Source organism: Odontesthes bonariensis, chromosome 1 (genome assembly GCF_027942865.1).
Source record: "Odontesthes bonariensis isolate fOdoBon6 chromosome 1, fOdoBon6.hap1, whole genome shotgun sequence".
NCBI classification, from domain to species: domain Eukaryota; kingdom Metazoa; phylum Chordata; class Actinopteri; order Atheriniformes; family Atherinopsidae; genus Odontesthes; species Odontesthes bonariensis.
This window is the reverse complement of record NC_134506.1, coordinates 40,960,053-40,975,406: the sequence shown is the minus strand read 5'-3', so window position 1 is coordinate 40,975,406 and position 15,354 is coordinate 40,960,053. Positions and strand designations below refer to the sequence as shown.

Genomic DNA, 15,354 nt, shown 5'->3' with positions numbered 1-15,354 from the left:
GTTTTGGTGTTGATGAAGGTAGTCCGGCTAGTTGGCTGGGGTTTAAAAAATAAAGCGTTTTGCTTCTCAAAACAATATGCGTTCAACAGAGTAATACATTTGCATCACAAAATCGTTCTCCAGGAAAAAGTCAGACCTCACAATCGCTTGGCCCTATTTTCTCTCCCTTCGTATCACTGCCTGCTGTGTAGACCGAAGTGCAGACCGAAGTGTAGACCGAAGTGCAGACCCAGCAGCAAACACCGTAACAGGCGCGGCTGTCGGCAGGCGGCAGCACGCAGTGATACGAAGGGAGAGAAAATAGGGCCAAGCGATTGTGAGCTCTAACTTTTTCTGGAGAACGGTTTTGTGATGCAAATGTATTACTCTTTTGAACACATATTGTTTTGAGAAGCCTAGCTGTACTACTTTCGTCAACGCCAAAACGAGGCTGGAACTCGGCTCACAGGACGCAGCAGGGGGAAAGAAGATGTTCATAAATTATATTGCTAATATAGGATGTCATACAGCTTCATGTCAAAAGAGGCGAACTATCCCTTTAACTTGATTAATTTCTTGGCTTTTAAAACTGCTTTATTACTCCACACCTGTAAGTCCATGACAGTCAAGAGTTCTTATCTTGGAATTAGTTGATAAAACAGCTCGTGTTGTGCCTTTTTGTTGCATTCAGGAAGCATCTGACTACCAAGATTTCGCACTAGGTTTCAGACTCGTTTACTCAGTGTTTATATGAAATGGTGACTTTATTGCTTTTTTAAAATATTAATTAACATTTTTCCTGTAAGTCAGAGTTCAGACTGTGGCATCATCTCAGTTTTAAAGGTTTAATTCTAAGGAATGATTTTAACCAATCAGCAATTATTTCAGTAAGTGCTCAATGTAGTAGTTTTACAGTCATGTTATAATGTTATTTAGATATACAATGTGACTTAATATAATCGCTTTTGTTTATTTATCTGACAAACATGAGTTAGTGCAATTATATCACAGATGGTGTTCAATCTCTTTATGCCAGTGTGAGACAGACAAAAATGGGGAAAAAATGTCATTAATTATGTTTTTATTGTAAAAAATATATGCTAGCTACACACTAGCCATGACACATGCAAACAATGTCATTCAGGAGTCCAACTGAGCATGTGCAGTGCAAGAATCATCAATCTAATATGGTTTGGATTGGAGTAAAAAGTCATGTTGCATCCCCAGTTTCTTTATCTATATCCACACATCAATACAACTCGTTTATCTGTGGTGCAGAGCTGAATTTGGTTGACAAAAACTATTAAAATCATTGAGCTACACTGTTCTATTGAGTGACATGTCCCTTTGTTACTATGGATACACAGTTTTATTTATTACGTCTCTTACTTACACTATTCTGTGGCCATAAATAATGAATAAAGCACAAAACTGTATTCAAGGGCATGAACACACTGTAATAATGCATCGTAACAGATTCATAGTTTATCCCTGTCAGAGGAACATTTGCTAAAAACCACAATGACAAGCTAATTAATAGCTTTTAAATTGCTAAATTAGAATCTGTGAGCCTGTTTAAAATTCAATAGGCACAGATTATTGACAGAACAAAATATCTAGAACACCATTAACTTTCGTAACAATTTGAAAGTAATCTTAGTTGCAATATATCTTAGCTTATCTTAGCTTAGCTTAGTTTAGCTTAACTTAGCTTAGCTTCGTTTAGCTTAGCTTATAGTTTAAGTGTTTTAAAGGTTGAGACATGAAAGTAACTCAGACACCGCCGCTTCCTATTTGATGTAATTCTTGAGAAAAGCATCGGTTTGTCTACTCAAAAGAAAATGGGAACACAGCTCCTGCTAACATGTTCTGATGGTTAGATCTGCAGAAAGCTACGGTTATATTTTCTTGTTAATGAAATGCTCCTTGTTATCATACAATCAATATCCATAATACATTTGGATTTTTTCTTGTCCCCTCTTTGGTTTGGTTTCCACATAAAAAGATACAGTATCTGCTGTCTTTTTTTTTTTTTTAGGAGAACAAAGTCCTGGTCTGTTGCAGGTACTTTCAAGGCATAGCGGGTAATTGCACTATTTAATGATAATTGACTCTAATGACCAGATAGCTTTCACTAATCTTCAGAGCAAATCTTTTCCTCGGGCTGAGACCGAGCTCTGTGGAATCCCAACCCAGTTGAGTCCAAACATTCCCTCGTTGGAAGCAGGCATCAAACTGAAAACTCCTGGGCAGCTCAGAGCCGGGAGGATTCATTTTGTCTGAACTGACCTGGACGACGGTGCTGGCCTGGGTGGTATCCTCACAGTCCCTCAGCAGCGTGTACGTGCATCGGCCAGGGAAGTAGTAGTAGAGACCATCAAAGGTCTCAAAGTTGTACTGACCCCATGTCCTGCATGCCATCTCCCTTTCAAAGCCAGGATTTGGAACTGGGCACATCATATGAAAAGGCATGATTATGACAGGATTCCACATCAGCATTAAGCATCTGTGTAAGCTGTTAGGGTTGATCAAAACCTGCGAGAAATGTGGTTTTTACAGAAGCCCAGAGTGGACGTGGTTACGTATAAACTTTTTTTGATGTTTTTTTTTAGATAACTCTCGAGAGTTAATTTACCGATGGTTTTTGAGGCCACTTTTTCTCCCCAATCCGCCCCTATTTACATGCGTTTATATGTATTTCTGGCAAAGGTGTACTCATTTTTACCAGAGGTGGGGACTTGGACTCGAGACTTGAGACTTGACTTGGACTTGAGTCCCGATTTTGATGACTTGAGACTTGCTTGACCAAATCAAAAAAAGACTTGGACTCTACTTGGACTTGAGAGCAAAGACTTGAGACTCTACTTGGACTTAACCCTCTGGACTCGAGTCAAGTCACATGCAGCAAGCACAAATATTAAAATATTTTTTAAAAGTGTCGCATTAATACTGTAGCAACCAGCCAGAAATCCCAGCCGTCAGTGACACCTGAACGATGCCTGAACTTCACGTCGCCCACCACGTCACGTCACTACGTCACGTTACCTTACGCACAGCTAACAGACCAGTGGTTCAACCTGGTCACATCTGGGTGCAGCTGGTTTTGAATGGTGTTTTTTTTTAATGATTTTTTATGTGCAAGTTTCAGCAAGTTTGTGTAGAAATAAAAGGAGAAATACCTCCCAAAGTCTATTGTCTATTGATTTACAAATGCACTCCTGTTATCAGTCTTGGCTGGGTAATTAATGCCAATACACACAAAAAAAGATACTAAAGATATCGCCCAATTTTTTTCGATTTCAAAAAGCTTTATTGGCACAAGAAGGCAGTGCTTATATTGACGAAGCATCTAAACACAATATTAATAAAAATAAATAAATGAATAAGTGGCAGAACATTAACAATAAAATATAAACAACTTAATTGAGGCGTGGTCATGATCTGCATCATTAATTATAATCGATTTGTTAGGACTTTGTTGGGACTCGAAAACTAAAATCCTAGGACTTGGACTTGCGAGCAAAGACTTGAGACTCTACTTGGACTTGCAGCATAGGGACTTTCTCCCACCTCTGATTTTTACCCCCCTTTCATTGAAAACAGAATAAAGTAGCCTGTGAATCAAACATGGAATGAGGAGCGTTTGTGAAAATGCACAAAGCAAATCCAGCTGGTGTGACAAGCATTTCGTTTTCTCGAGATAGCGAGTTATTTAACTCATCATCTATTCTACAGGGTTTAACACACTTGTGACAAAACAAGACACAAGGACGCATTTTACTTGAACTTTGGTGAATAATTTTGGTCATTTATCACCAATTTTTTAAAGTTTCGCGGCTATCCGGTCCTTGGTTGACAACACAATAGTCATGTTAGCAGCTCCTCACGACTGAAAACTGCGTCTTAAGATGAGTGTTTACTTGGGGTGGGAATCTTTGGGCACATCACGATTCAATTACGATTCAGGGGCTACGATTCGATTATGAAAAGATTATTGATGGGTCTTTAATTACGGAAGCCGAGAGCGGACGTGGTACGAATAAAATATTTTCTGATGGTTTTCTCACGAGATAACGAGATAAATAACTCGTTTAACTCGTTATCTCGAGAAAACGATAACGGCACCACTTGTGCATCATTCGGTAACCATGGAGACGGCCTGGTCCCCTCAGCTGGTCACTGATGAAGTCGACTACATCAGCAGGATCACTGAGGTGTAAACGCCTGTTGAGCTGCAGTCGAGTCGGCCGTCTCCTTAAATGACGCGGGCTGATATGAAAGTTATCTCTACAAGACAAACAAACTGCGAACACATAAAACACATAAAACACATAAAACAGGGGCGGACTGGGGAGAAAAAGTGGCCTCGAAAACGATCGGTAAACTATCTCGTTATCTCGAGAAAACGATCAAAAAAAAGTTTATACGTACCACGGCCGCTCTGGGCTTCCGTAGATTTTACCATCATTCACTGCACAAAAGATTAATCTTACAACTTAACTCTGTATTTTCTTTCATATTCCCACTGTATGACATTCTGCCTTAAAGCTTCATAAGACGTAAAAACACAGCTAACAAAACCTGACCCATCTCCATTAAGTTGGTGCGTTACATCTGATAACAAATGTTGACATTGTCCTGTAATTATCCTGCAACCCTGAAAAATATTAGCCACCAACTACAGGAACAAATTGTCTGCTTGCTTCTTGGCGCTGGGCAGGTATTGTTCAGTGGATATTTGATGAAAACAGTTGTCTGCTGGTGGTGAGACTTAACAGTGCAGTATGTGCACTCTTAGAATGAGCTAAAGGGTTTTAATGCGGGTCTAAAACCACCAGAATAGGCAGGTCAGTTCTGCAGATGACATTATAATGGTTCAAACTTGAAAAGAAGAGGTGTAAATAATAAAGTGATAATGGTTAAAGACCATTCATCTGCCTCAGGTTGGCACAGTTCATTGGCACTCTGGATCTGTGTATGTTTCGGGCTATGACAAGTCAAAATACAGGCAGTGAAAATGGTGGAACGCCAATATTTCAAGAATTTCTTTGTCTTTATACAATACAGACAAATGTCTACATCTACAATTTGAAGATAAAACAAACAAAACAAATTTATCTTCATTAAGAAGACTTTGCTGCGTCGTTTGCTGCGTTGAACTTAGTCAAACTGCAATTTGACTAGAATCAAAAAGATTAAATCATTAAAAATAAGATAAATTTGTGTCAGTAGTTCTGCAAACTTGAGCTACTGCAGGGCGCATAACATAATATCTCGTTAAGGCAAACACTGTAAACTTTTGCATGACTCAAATGTCACATTTCAAAAGTATTTAAGTGGATTCTACAAAGAGGATTGTGTGTCAGGGTTTTACCTGTCTGACATCTGTGTCCAGTGGCCTGATACAAGCTGCAGTCACATGACTGCGACTGAACGCACTGTCCTCCATTCAGACAAGAAAAGTCACAAGGCTCCCCTGAGAGAAAACAGGGCAAAAGAGGAGTAATTACGTATTTCTCCCTGTTAAACTAAATGAATACAGCAGAAATAAGGTGGGTTTCAGAATATGTGCACCACCTGGGTTTACGAACACCGTAACGAGTGGCTGACTTTGAGTGTCTGTGGGTCTCAACTTTAAAGTCGCCACTTGTCAGAGCCACCCCCCCCCCTGTAAAGAACTCATCTGGGCTACCAAACGAAGACTCGCCCTCATCTCAGACTAACACCATCTGCTCAGCGGCCTCACGGCTTGTCGGCCAAAGAAACAACAATAAAGAGGACTGTGAGGAGTGATGGGTTGATGAAACAGACAAAAAGCCATTTTCCTTCTGTTCATTCCAAGAGAGGGAAACAACTCTCTGTCAAAAGCCAACAGAGAAACATTTCTCTTTCAAAAAGGATAAACATTACCTTCTCTTCTCCGTCGGCTTCTCTTTAAGCAATTATGAAAACAGTCTAGAAAGTGAAATGCAGCTGTGCCTCGTTCCACAGTCCTTTCATTCAGCCTTTCATTCATTCTTTTTTCGCCCCTTCATTTAGCTTTCATGGGTCTTTGTGAAACCTACCTGGAATCCTACGTTTGGATGACCTCAGGGCTTCCTTCGCCTGCCTGGTGAGCAGTGAAACATTCACGGCGCGCTCATCTGGTGCAAAGGCTCCGCTGACTGGGCTTCCCGATGATTTTACACCAGATGTCCATCGGTGATTTAGCGAGTGGTCAGTGGGTGCCGGCTTTGGCAGGGATTGGTTATCGGATGTAAAGATGTGTGACGTGTGGTGTGAGGCTTTTGAGTTGGTCATCGATTGATCAGCTGGTACTAAAGTGGCTGCTGATGTGAGTGAGGACTGATTGGATGTCTTTGAGGCAGTTGATTGGCTCGGAGGCGTTTGGCTGGGTGACACTTGGCTTGACTTTGTAGCGCCGCCTCTTAAACGCTCAGGTAGGATCTCGGCGGGCGATTTGCTGACTGGTGACTGACTCTTTTTTGATGGTGCTTCCCTGGTTTGTGTTGGCTTTGCTGTTGTGGAACTGCCCGATGATGTGCTCAGTGGTGATTGGCTGTCTGATTCTGTGTTTGCAAGAGGCTGGCTAAGAAGTTCTGTGTCTGTTATGGACTGAACTGAAGGGGTTGTGCTGCCTGGTGATTGACTGGCTGGTCTTGTAGCTGTTGATGCTGAGTTGGCTTGGGACTGTTTGGGGTCTGCTGTTTTAGTTTGTGCTTGACTGGACGGTGTGGTGCGTTTAGACGATGGGTGGGAAATTGTTGCAGTTGGAGATTGGCTGAATTGGGCTGCGGTTGTCGTAGATCGGCTACTTTGCGTTATTTTACCCGTTGATTGGGCGGCAGACGCTATGGTGTTAGGCCTAGTTTCTGATATGATATCCAATGCATGGCTGACTGACATATTGGTTGTTGCTGATTTGCCTGTTTGCATCGTGCTGGCTGGTGATTGATTGGCTGACGCCACGGTGGTTGGCGGTTGGCTGGATGGTGCGTTGTTCCGTGATTGCTCAGCTGATTTAGTCTTGTTTGGTGTTCGGCTACTTTGGGTTGTGACGCCTGGGGCTTGGCGAGCTGATCCAGCTGTGGTTGTTGATTGGCTGGAAGTCGCTGTAGAGGTTGATGATTTGCTGGTCCGTGTTGCGCTCCCTGGTGATTGGGTGGTCGATGCTGCTGTAGGCCGTGGTTGGCTGGCCGGTAATGGGTTGGTTTGGGATTTGGTGGATTTGGTCTCAACTGAAGACTGACTAGACTGTGTTGTGTTGCCTGGTGATGTGCCCTTTTGTGTACTGCTGTGTAGTTTTTGGTTGGCTCTCACTGTTCTTGATGGTATTTGAGTCGTTGGTGCCGTGATTGCAGATAACCGGTCAGAGCTTAAGGTCCATGAGACGTTTGATGTTCTCTTCGTCTCTGAGGACGTCCGGTTGGACAGAGCCGCCCGGCTGACCAGTAGCTGACCGGAGGCAGATGTGTTGGCTTCTACTGCAGCAGTTTCTGTCTGGAGGTCCTTTGGGAAGAGAAATTAAATCAGCAGGTATTTCATGCAACAGTTAAGCTACAAACTGATATATAATCTTTCAAAGCCCCCTACAACCAAATATATTAAATGTATTAAATCTGACTTGTTTCAACAAACCAAAATTAAGTTTCCGTAACGCCGTCTGATTCGTTTAATGAATTCCATGAGGTTAATATAAAATTCAGTAAATCTGAAAAACAAGCTCAGCTCTCAGGTGACGGATTAATGAAGACTTGATTAAAATGGGAGACTTTCACAATTCTGTGTTTTGTTTGGGCAAAAATTCCTCTCAGAATTAGACTGTTTGTTGCCAAATGAGAGTCCTGATTGCTGAGGATGGAACTCAGAGAAAAGAGGAATCTGGAAAGAAAAGAGCCTTCATCCAGTCTTCATTATTTATTTCAGGTTTACAACCTACACTCTCAGAAATGGGGGTACAGCACGAGTCCTTTTTAGTCTCCTGAGGTACAATCTATACTAATGTAACCCCTAGGGTTAATTATTGGACCTAAAGGTACCTATATGTACCTTTTTGAGGGTCCTAAAGGTACATATATGTACTTTTTTTTCTACATGCTGGGGTAAAATAGACACTCTCTGTTAGGCTACTTCAGTATAAGGGCACAAAATTGCCACCAGAGGTACAAGATTGGTTTCTGTAAGGTACAAACCACAAGGGTACAAAACTATACCTTCTGAGGGTACTGCCCCAGTGACAAGCCATCGTACCCCTAAAGGTACAATTCTGTATTTTATTTTCTGAGAGTGTAGTTCTCTGGTATGACCATTATGTGTCTTCTCCTTCCTTTCCTTAAAATATATAACCATGAGATAATTATGGGATTCTCCCTTCCAATCAGTTTGATTCAGTTTGATCATTGAGGATTTGCAGGAGGCTAAAAATGAAGTTTTGAACTACTTGGGGACTTCTAGGGGAGGACACTGAGGATGTGGAATATTGTTGCATTAAAATGGTCAACGTTTGATGGTCTGATATCGAGAAGAAAACACAAAGCAACACCAGATTTGGTTTTAAACATCCCTCCTAATTTAGCACCCGTAAAACCAGCTGTCGACCTTGTTCCAACACTTTGAGCCTCCCTGGAAACCTCAAAGGCTTTCACCTCCAAGAGCAGGAACAAAGCGGACGGCAAGTGGTAGGCGCAGCACAAAGAGAGCCCGATCACAAATTATTAGTCACTGATCAAAATCAGAGACCCGTAAATAGGGCAGGTCAAACACATCGCAGTTATTTACGCCCTTGTGTGCGCAAAGATCTGACGTGCGATAGATGAGCTTTGTGTATCTGCAAACCTGCGAACCTGCGAACCTGCGCCACTAATTGTTTTGTTCGTTTATGAGCTCCCATAGTTTGGACCGGATTCTCACGCCTCCCTCTACCAAAGGTAAGCCAGACAAAAGGGCAGATAGCGGCCCGGATAGAGGAAGAGCGAGACAACAGAGCAGCTACCGAATATTCCTGCTGGGACTCTGTTACATGTCTGCATCTGAGACGCGAACGTCGCTGTGGAATAACTTCAGGTCCACCGGAGGAAACAGAGCATATTTTCAGTTTGTAGCACGAGAACTTGATCTCATGGGAATTTTAAAGACACCCTTTACAAATACACGGAAAGTGTCCCTTTAAAGACATTTCACGTGTATTCTTTTGGTTAAAAGACTGGATGAACTTTTTACAGTGAAAACGGATCTATAATGCAACAATTTCACATGTAAACCATAAAAATGCCTAACCAGTGTCTAAAAGACATCATGAGTGTGTGAGTAAACAGCCGTTTATATGTGTGATTTTGATTTTGCATGTAGAGACCGCGCAGCTCCTCCCCTGAGCAGTGAGTTCACACTGAAAATACCTGAACACCGAGTAAAAAGCTGCTCTGTTTATGCAAGCATTGTGGATTTCTTGGTGATCTCTGGCTGCGTGTTTGCCGCCTGAAGCAGCTCCATCAGCATCAATGATCAATGCAGCTGCCTACCTGCCCTCCCTGGGAAGCGGTGTCCCATTTCTGCTGCTTTATCCTGCTGCTCCCGCTGCTGGGACAGAGAGAACAAGGAGAGGTTTGTTCCCGCTGCAGCTTTCCCCCGACACCACAAACCCACCACTAACCAGGAGCCACCCAGACCATCACACAAACAAAAAAACAAACAAGACAAATTACCACCACCTGGCTTTTTTTGGGACTAATTAACAACAATTAAAGCATATGGTAAAAAAAAAAATGTCCCTTGCATCTTTTCAGCTCCCAATTATATATTTTCTTTACGTTTCAGGAGCAACAACCCTTAATTTATTTAATTTAAAAAGGTCTGAAGTCATGAACTCATTTCTATTTCTATTTTCCTTCCAAGCAGACAGACGTTCCTGTAATCTTTTAAAGAGGTCCTGAGCAATAGTTCTCCAGGCTTTCTGAGGGTTTTTCAAAGTTTTTCTTTGGACTTTTTTCTACATATTCACTCATTTTCAGTCCGGTCCTTGTACCTGAATATTTTCAGAGGAAAGTGTTTTTTTTCTTTAAATTTGTTAAGTCACTTAACTCTGACCTTTGAAACATTTAAGAATAAAAAAGGGACCAAACTAAAGGAAGGAACGAGTGTTGTGTCGACACATAACGAACAATTTAGCAAAGAACCAGTTTTAAATTGGATCTTTAGACACTTTGTTGCCAGCAGCCTGTCACAGAGATACATCATTTGTTCCCATTTCTTTAGCTGCATGTGTGAAAAACAGCAAAGATAACACAGTCTGACAGACAGAAAACAGGATTTCTGCAGCAACAAGGTGATTCCCAAAGAGCTGTTAGCTGAAAACTTGGCATATCTCAGCATGGTGTGCAGTGTGTCCTTAAAACATTTGAGGAAACTGGACAAGTGGAGGACAAAAGAAGAAGTGTCAGGCCTAAAGAACTATCTACAGCAGATGAACAGCAAAGACCTGACACAGGAGCTGAGAGATGCATCTGGAGCTTCAGCTGATCCATCTGCTGTTGGCCCAAGCCTCATCAGAAATGGGCTCCATGGAAGGGTGGCTGTCAGGAAGCCGTTCTTAAGGAAGGGAAACAGGGAGAAAAGGCTGAGCTGTGCCAAAGGACACAAGAAGTGGGCTGAAAATCAGTGGCAGCAGGTCTGATGGAGGGATGAATCCTCCCCAGAGCCCGGAGCTCAACATTACTGAAGCAGTGTGGGATCATGTTGGCAGAGAACGGAACAAAAGGCAGCCCACATCCAAAGAAGAGCTTTGGGATGTCCTTCAAGAAGCCTGGAGAACTATTCCTGAAGACTCCTTAAAGAAAGGACAGAAAGCTGTCTGAGAGGGTTCAGGCTGTGCTGGAGGAGAAAGGAGCTCAGAGCAGATGTTCACTTTAGAGTTTATCAGAACTGAACAAACTGTTTTTTATACTGTATTTCTAGTTACTTTTGCACATCTTTCAATCAATCGCAGCACCCTTTCCAAGCTATCCTATCAGTATATAAAGAAATGAAGGGTGACTAAAGACTTTTTACATTACACATCACATTAATTTTGCACACGTTTCAACAAATCCCTGCTGAGGAGGGACTCATTTGCACAGGAATGTAAATGCGTCAGTTTTAAGAAGAAAACATTTCGATTGGCTATCAATAATTAAATAATTACACACAAATCAATGCATTGCTTTTCTAATGTAAAAAAACAGGAACTCACTTATTGAATTCATCCCAGTATGAAACGTTCACTCTCTCAACACCCCAGGAAAGATGCACTGAAATCAAAGACAATAAATTAACAATAAAAATGTTTCCAATCTGGATTTAAACAGGATCAAAGTGACCAGTTAACACTACAGAACACTGAGGCTGCGGCTTAAAGCACGAGGAAAATTATTATTTAGCTTATTGGCTGCTCCTTATCACATAAAACCAACCCAGATTCAGACAGGTTACTTCGGTGCTTTCCGTTTTTTACTCAGAAATCACTCATCAGCTCCCAGTTGCATCAACAAGCACGACCAGAGCCGCGTGCGCGTTCCCCAGCTGGAGGCGACTCACCTTGATAAATTAGGATAAAAAACAACGTAAATAAGTGAAAAAGCCTTTTCCAGCTACGCCTTAAATAGGGATCCATTCGTGTTTCGCGGATCCGCAGTCAGTCGGGTTTGGACAGCATCACCTCCGGCTGGACTCCCGCTGCTGCCTCCGCTGCTCCATCCGGCTCATCAGCCCGCGGCCCGCCGCGCGCCCCTAAAGCCGCTGCACCTGCTCATTAGCATAAAATATGCGCAGGTGGACGAGCGTGTGGGCGGGGACGAGCCGACGGAGAGCCTGCTGGTCGGTTTGACCCGCAGACTGACAGACAACCTTCCTGGAGAGAAGTTGGTAAAATGACTAATTAAAAAAAATCACCGGTTCAGTGGTCTGTGTCCGTCTCTGCATGTTTAACTGAAATAATCTGAGTATCAGGTTTGAATTACCTGCAACAGGAGCCTCAGGAACAGCCCCCTCTGGCGGTCCAGTGGGTTTCCCCCCATTTTCTGCCCTTCTTACCAAGACTAATCCAAACTGTTCAGTTCCACCTGAAGTTTTCCTCTTAAATCAAACACTGAGGTGTTTGTGCTGGAACTGAGTTTTTCAACAAAACTTTTATCCTTTAATTTAGAGGCAGACTGCGCAGTTCTTACTCCGCCCGCTGACATCTGCAGTTAACAGGGTGCTAATCTGCACCGAGCATAACTTTAATGTCACAATTACAGGTAACATCGTTATTTTACTCAACAAAGTTCAGACTCTGGGTAACTCTGAAGACATTTTTCACTATTTTCTTTCTTATTTGATCATGTTTTAATTAAAGCTGGGCAACAATTAAAATCTTTAATCTAATTAATCACATGATTTCCCTGATTAATCACGATTAATCGCATTTGTACGCAAAATCCAAAAGTAGTGTATAGCTTTTAGCATTTAGTTTTATTTTAAATGTGCTGCCATATGAATGAAAGTGCCATAACATTTGTTGTGCAAACACACTTTTAACATCAGCATCTTTCTGTAGTTTTTATGTAGAAGCCTCGCTCCACTGTCTGTTTCCTTGAATGACTTGCTGCTATCAGTTGTGTGTTTTGCCTTTAAGTGATATTTTAGACTGGAACTACTACGCTGAGAAGACAATTCAACTTGGCAGTGTTTACAGATGACTTTGGTTCTGTCGACTCCGCCGTCTGGAAGAACTTTAAAATGAAAATGGCCGAGTAAAAGTTCCGTACCCTTCTCCATGTTTGGTGGATCCACAGATTACTTTCTTTTCCTGTTCCGCAGCAGACAGCAACAGACTTTTACAAAATAAAAGCCTGTGAGCAGCAGACTTTTACAGAATAAAATAAATTTAAAAAATGTAAAAAGTAATGCGTTAATTTTAATGCGCGATAAAATTTATCAGCGTTAAATAATTAACGAGTTAACTCGCCCAGCCCTAGTTTTAATCATTTGTTAACAAATGATGATCTAAACACGTCCTCCATCACTATCCAATAATGAAGATATTCTAGTTTTATTATGTAAAAGAAATGAAAACCTTTTGAAAGCTGGAGTTTGATTTCAGTGAGGGTGGAAGATGCAGAACCTTTGTATTTAAACCCTTTCTTAATTTCACAGGAATTAAAAGGGCTGTCAACCAAATGAACTTGATTAGCTGATCATCAGTCAGTGTGAGCAGCTCCATAAAAGCCGAAGTTTTGCCAGTTTGCGGCTCTGCAGCATTCAGGTGTGTGTTAACACGATGCCAAGGAGGAAAGACATCAGCAATGATCTTAGAGAAGCAGCTGTTGCTGCCCATCAAAGAAGGGTTATAAGGCCATTTCCAAACTATCTGGAGTCCATCATTCTACAGAGAGAAAGATTATTCACAAGTGGAAAACATTCAGGACAGCCGTCAATCTCCCCAGGAGTGGACGTCCCAGCAAGGTCAGAGACCCAAGAGCTACATCTCAGACTCTGCAGGCCTCAGTTAGCATGTTAAAGGTTAAAGGTCACCCCAAGGTCAAAAACCCAAGAGCTACATCTCAGACTCTGCAGGCCTCAGTTAGCATGTTAAAGGTTAAAGGTCACCCCAAGGTCAAAAACCCAAGAGCTACATCTCAGACTCTGCAGGCCTCAGTCAGCATGTTAAAGGTTAAAGGTCATGACAGCACAGTTAGAAACAGACTGAACAGGTGTGGCTTGTGTAGAAGGGCTGCAGGAGAAAGCCTCTTCTCTCTAAAAAGAACATGGCAGCACAGCTTAGGTTTGCAAAGCTGCATCTGAACAAACCACAAGACTTCTGGAAGACTTCTTTTTTTTTATAAAGACTTCCTGGAAAATCTGCTGTTAAAGGGATAGTTCGCCTCTTTTGACATGAAGCTGTATGACATCCCATATTAGCAACATCATTTATGAACTTCTTCTTACCCCCTGCTGCGTGCTGTGAGCCGAGTTCCAGCCTCGTTTTGGTGTTGATGAAGGTAGTCCGGCTACTTGGCTGGGATTTAAAAAATAAAGCGTTTTTGCTTCTCAAAACAATATGCGTTCAACAGAGTAATACATTTGCATCACAAAATGGTTCTCCAGGAAAAAGTCAGAACTCACAATCGCTTGGCCCTATTTTCTCTCCCTTCGTATCAATGCCTGCTGTGCAGACCGAGCAGCAAACAGCGTAACAGGCGCGGCTGTCGGCAGCAGGCAGTGATACGAAGGGAGAGAAAATAGCGCCAAGCGATTGTGAGGTCTGACTTTTTCCTGGAGAACCATTTTGTGATGCAAATGTATTACTCTTTTGAACGCATATTGTTTTGAGAAGCAAAACGCTTTATTTTTTAAACCCCAGCCAACTAGCCGGACTACCTTCATCAACGCCAAAACGAGGCTGGAACTCGGCTCACAGGACGCAGCAGGGCGTAAGAAGATGTTCATAAATGATGTTGCTAATATGGGATGTCATACAGCTTCATGTCAAAAGAGGCGAACTATCCCTTTAACTGACACTCTGCTTCTGATGCGTTTGTGTTTTAAATGATTTTATCCTCTTTTCATATTTCTTTACCCAGGTATTTATGGTCTACCCAAAAAAAAAAAAACAGAATTGCTATCATTTGTCTCCCAATGGAAAAACAATCAACTAAATTTGAAAGAATTACATATTGGACTGTCTCTTTCCTCCCAGCTGCAGGTCAGAACCACCTTTGCAAACAAGTTATTTTCTGGCCATGAGATGAAATGTACAGGTATCATCAAATATGTGTAAAAGTGGGCAGTATTTTCTATAAAGGGGCATTTCAAAGGGAAACCTTTCCTTTTGTTTCTTTTTAGTGCGACGGCTTCTCTTCTGGTTGCTGTTCAGACCACGACGAGCCGACCTGAGCCCGGACAGGTGACCCTTTAGTGCCCGACAGGAAACACAACCCTCGGGAGCGAACCCTGTCATGCTGTTGCTGTGACCCCGGGGTCACCCGCTGCACAGGCCTGCATTTGCATGTGAAAGTCTGGTTTCGGAAAGAGGAAACGCTTTCTGCGTCTGTCTGTCTGTGCGTTTGCTGTCTGGGTAAAAAGGCCTTTGACTGGCCCGAGGCCCTCGGGGACCCCAGTGGGCTTTGTGTGGCCCTGCCAGGAGGTGTCTGCTTTCATACATGGAAACAGGATTTGAGGAGAGTCCGGGCTCGATGGAGGGAAGCTTTAAGAGAATGAAAAGTGACTGAACACGGATTCGTATGTTATTAGGCTGTTACTCATAAATACACCTGGACCTGAAAACCGAAGCGTGCAACACGCTGAAATCCCGGCGCCTGCTTTGTGCTCTGATCAAAGGTGGCATAACACGACCGTTTCTTA

At 42.4% G+C, this 15,354-nt stretch overlaps 1 protein-coding gene across 1 annotated transcript in view; it reads right to left on the bottom strand.

Annotated features, from left to right (window-relative positions):
* Positions 1 to 9,549, bottom strand: part of otog (otogelin) — a 95,554-nt gene extending 86,005 nt beyond the window's left edge. Inside the window, exons 1-4 of the mRNA XM_075469604.1 lie at positions 9,498 to 9,549; positions 6,045 to 7,488; positions 5,354 to 5,455; positions 2,269 to 2,426 (exon numbers count right to left, since the gene is read on the bottom strand). Of these exons, the coding sequence (XP_075325719.1) occupies positions 2,269 to 2,426; positions 5,354 to 5,455; positions 6,045 to 6,915 (1,131 nt within the window). The 5' untranslated portion in view covers positions 6,916 to 7,488; positions 9,498 to 9,549. The remainder of the gene's footprint in view (positions 1 to 2,268; positions 2,427 to 5,353; positions 5,456 to 6,044; positions 7,489 to 9,497) is intronic.
* Positions 9,550 to 15,354: the final 5,805 nt, after the last annotated feature.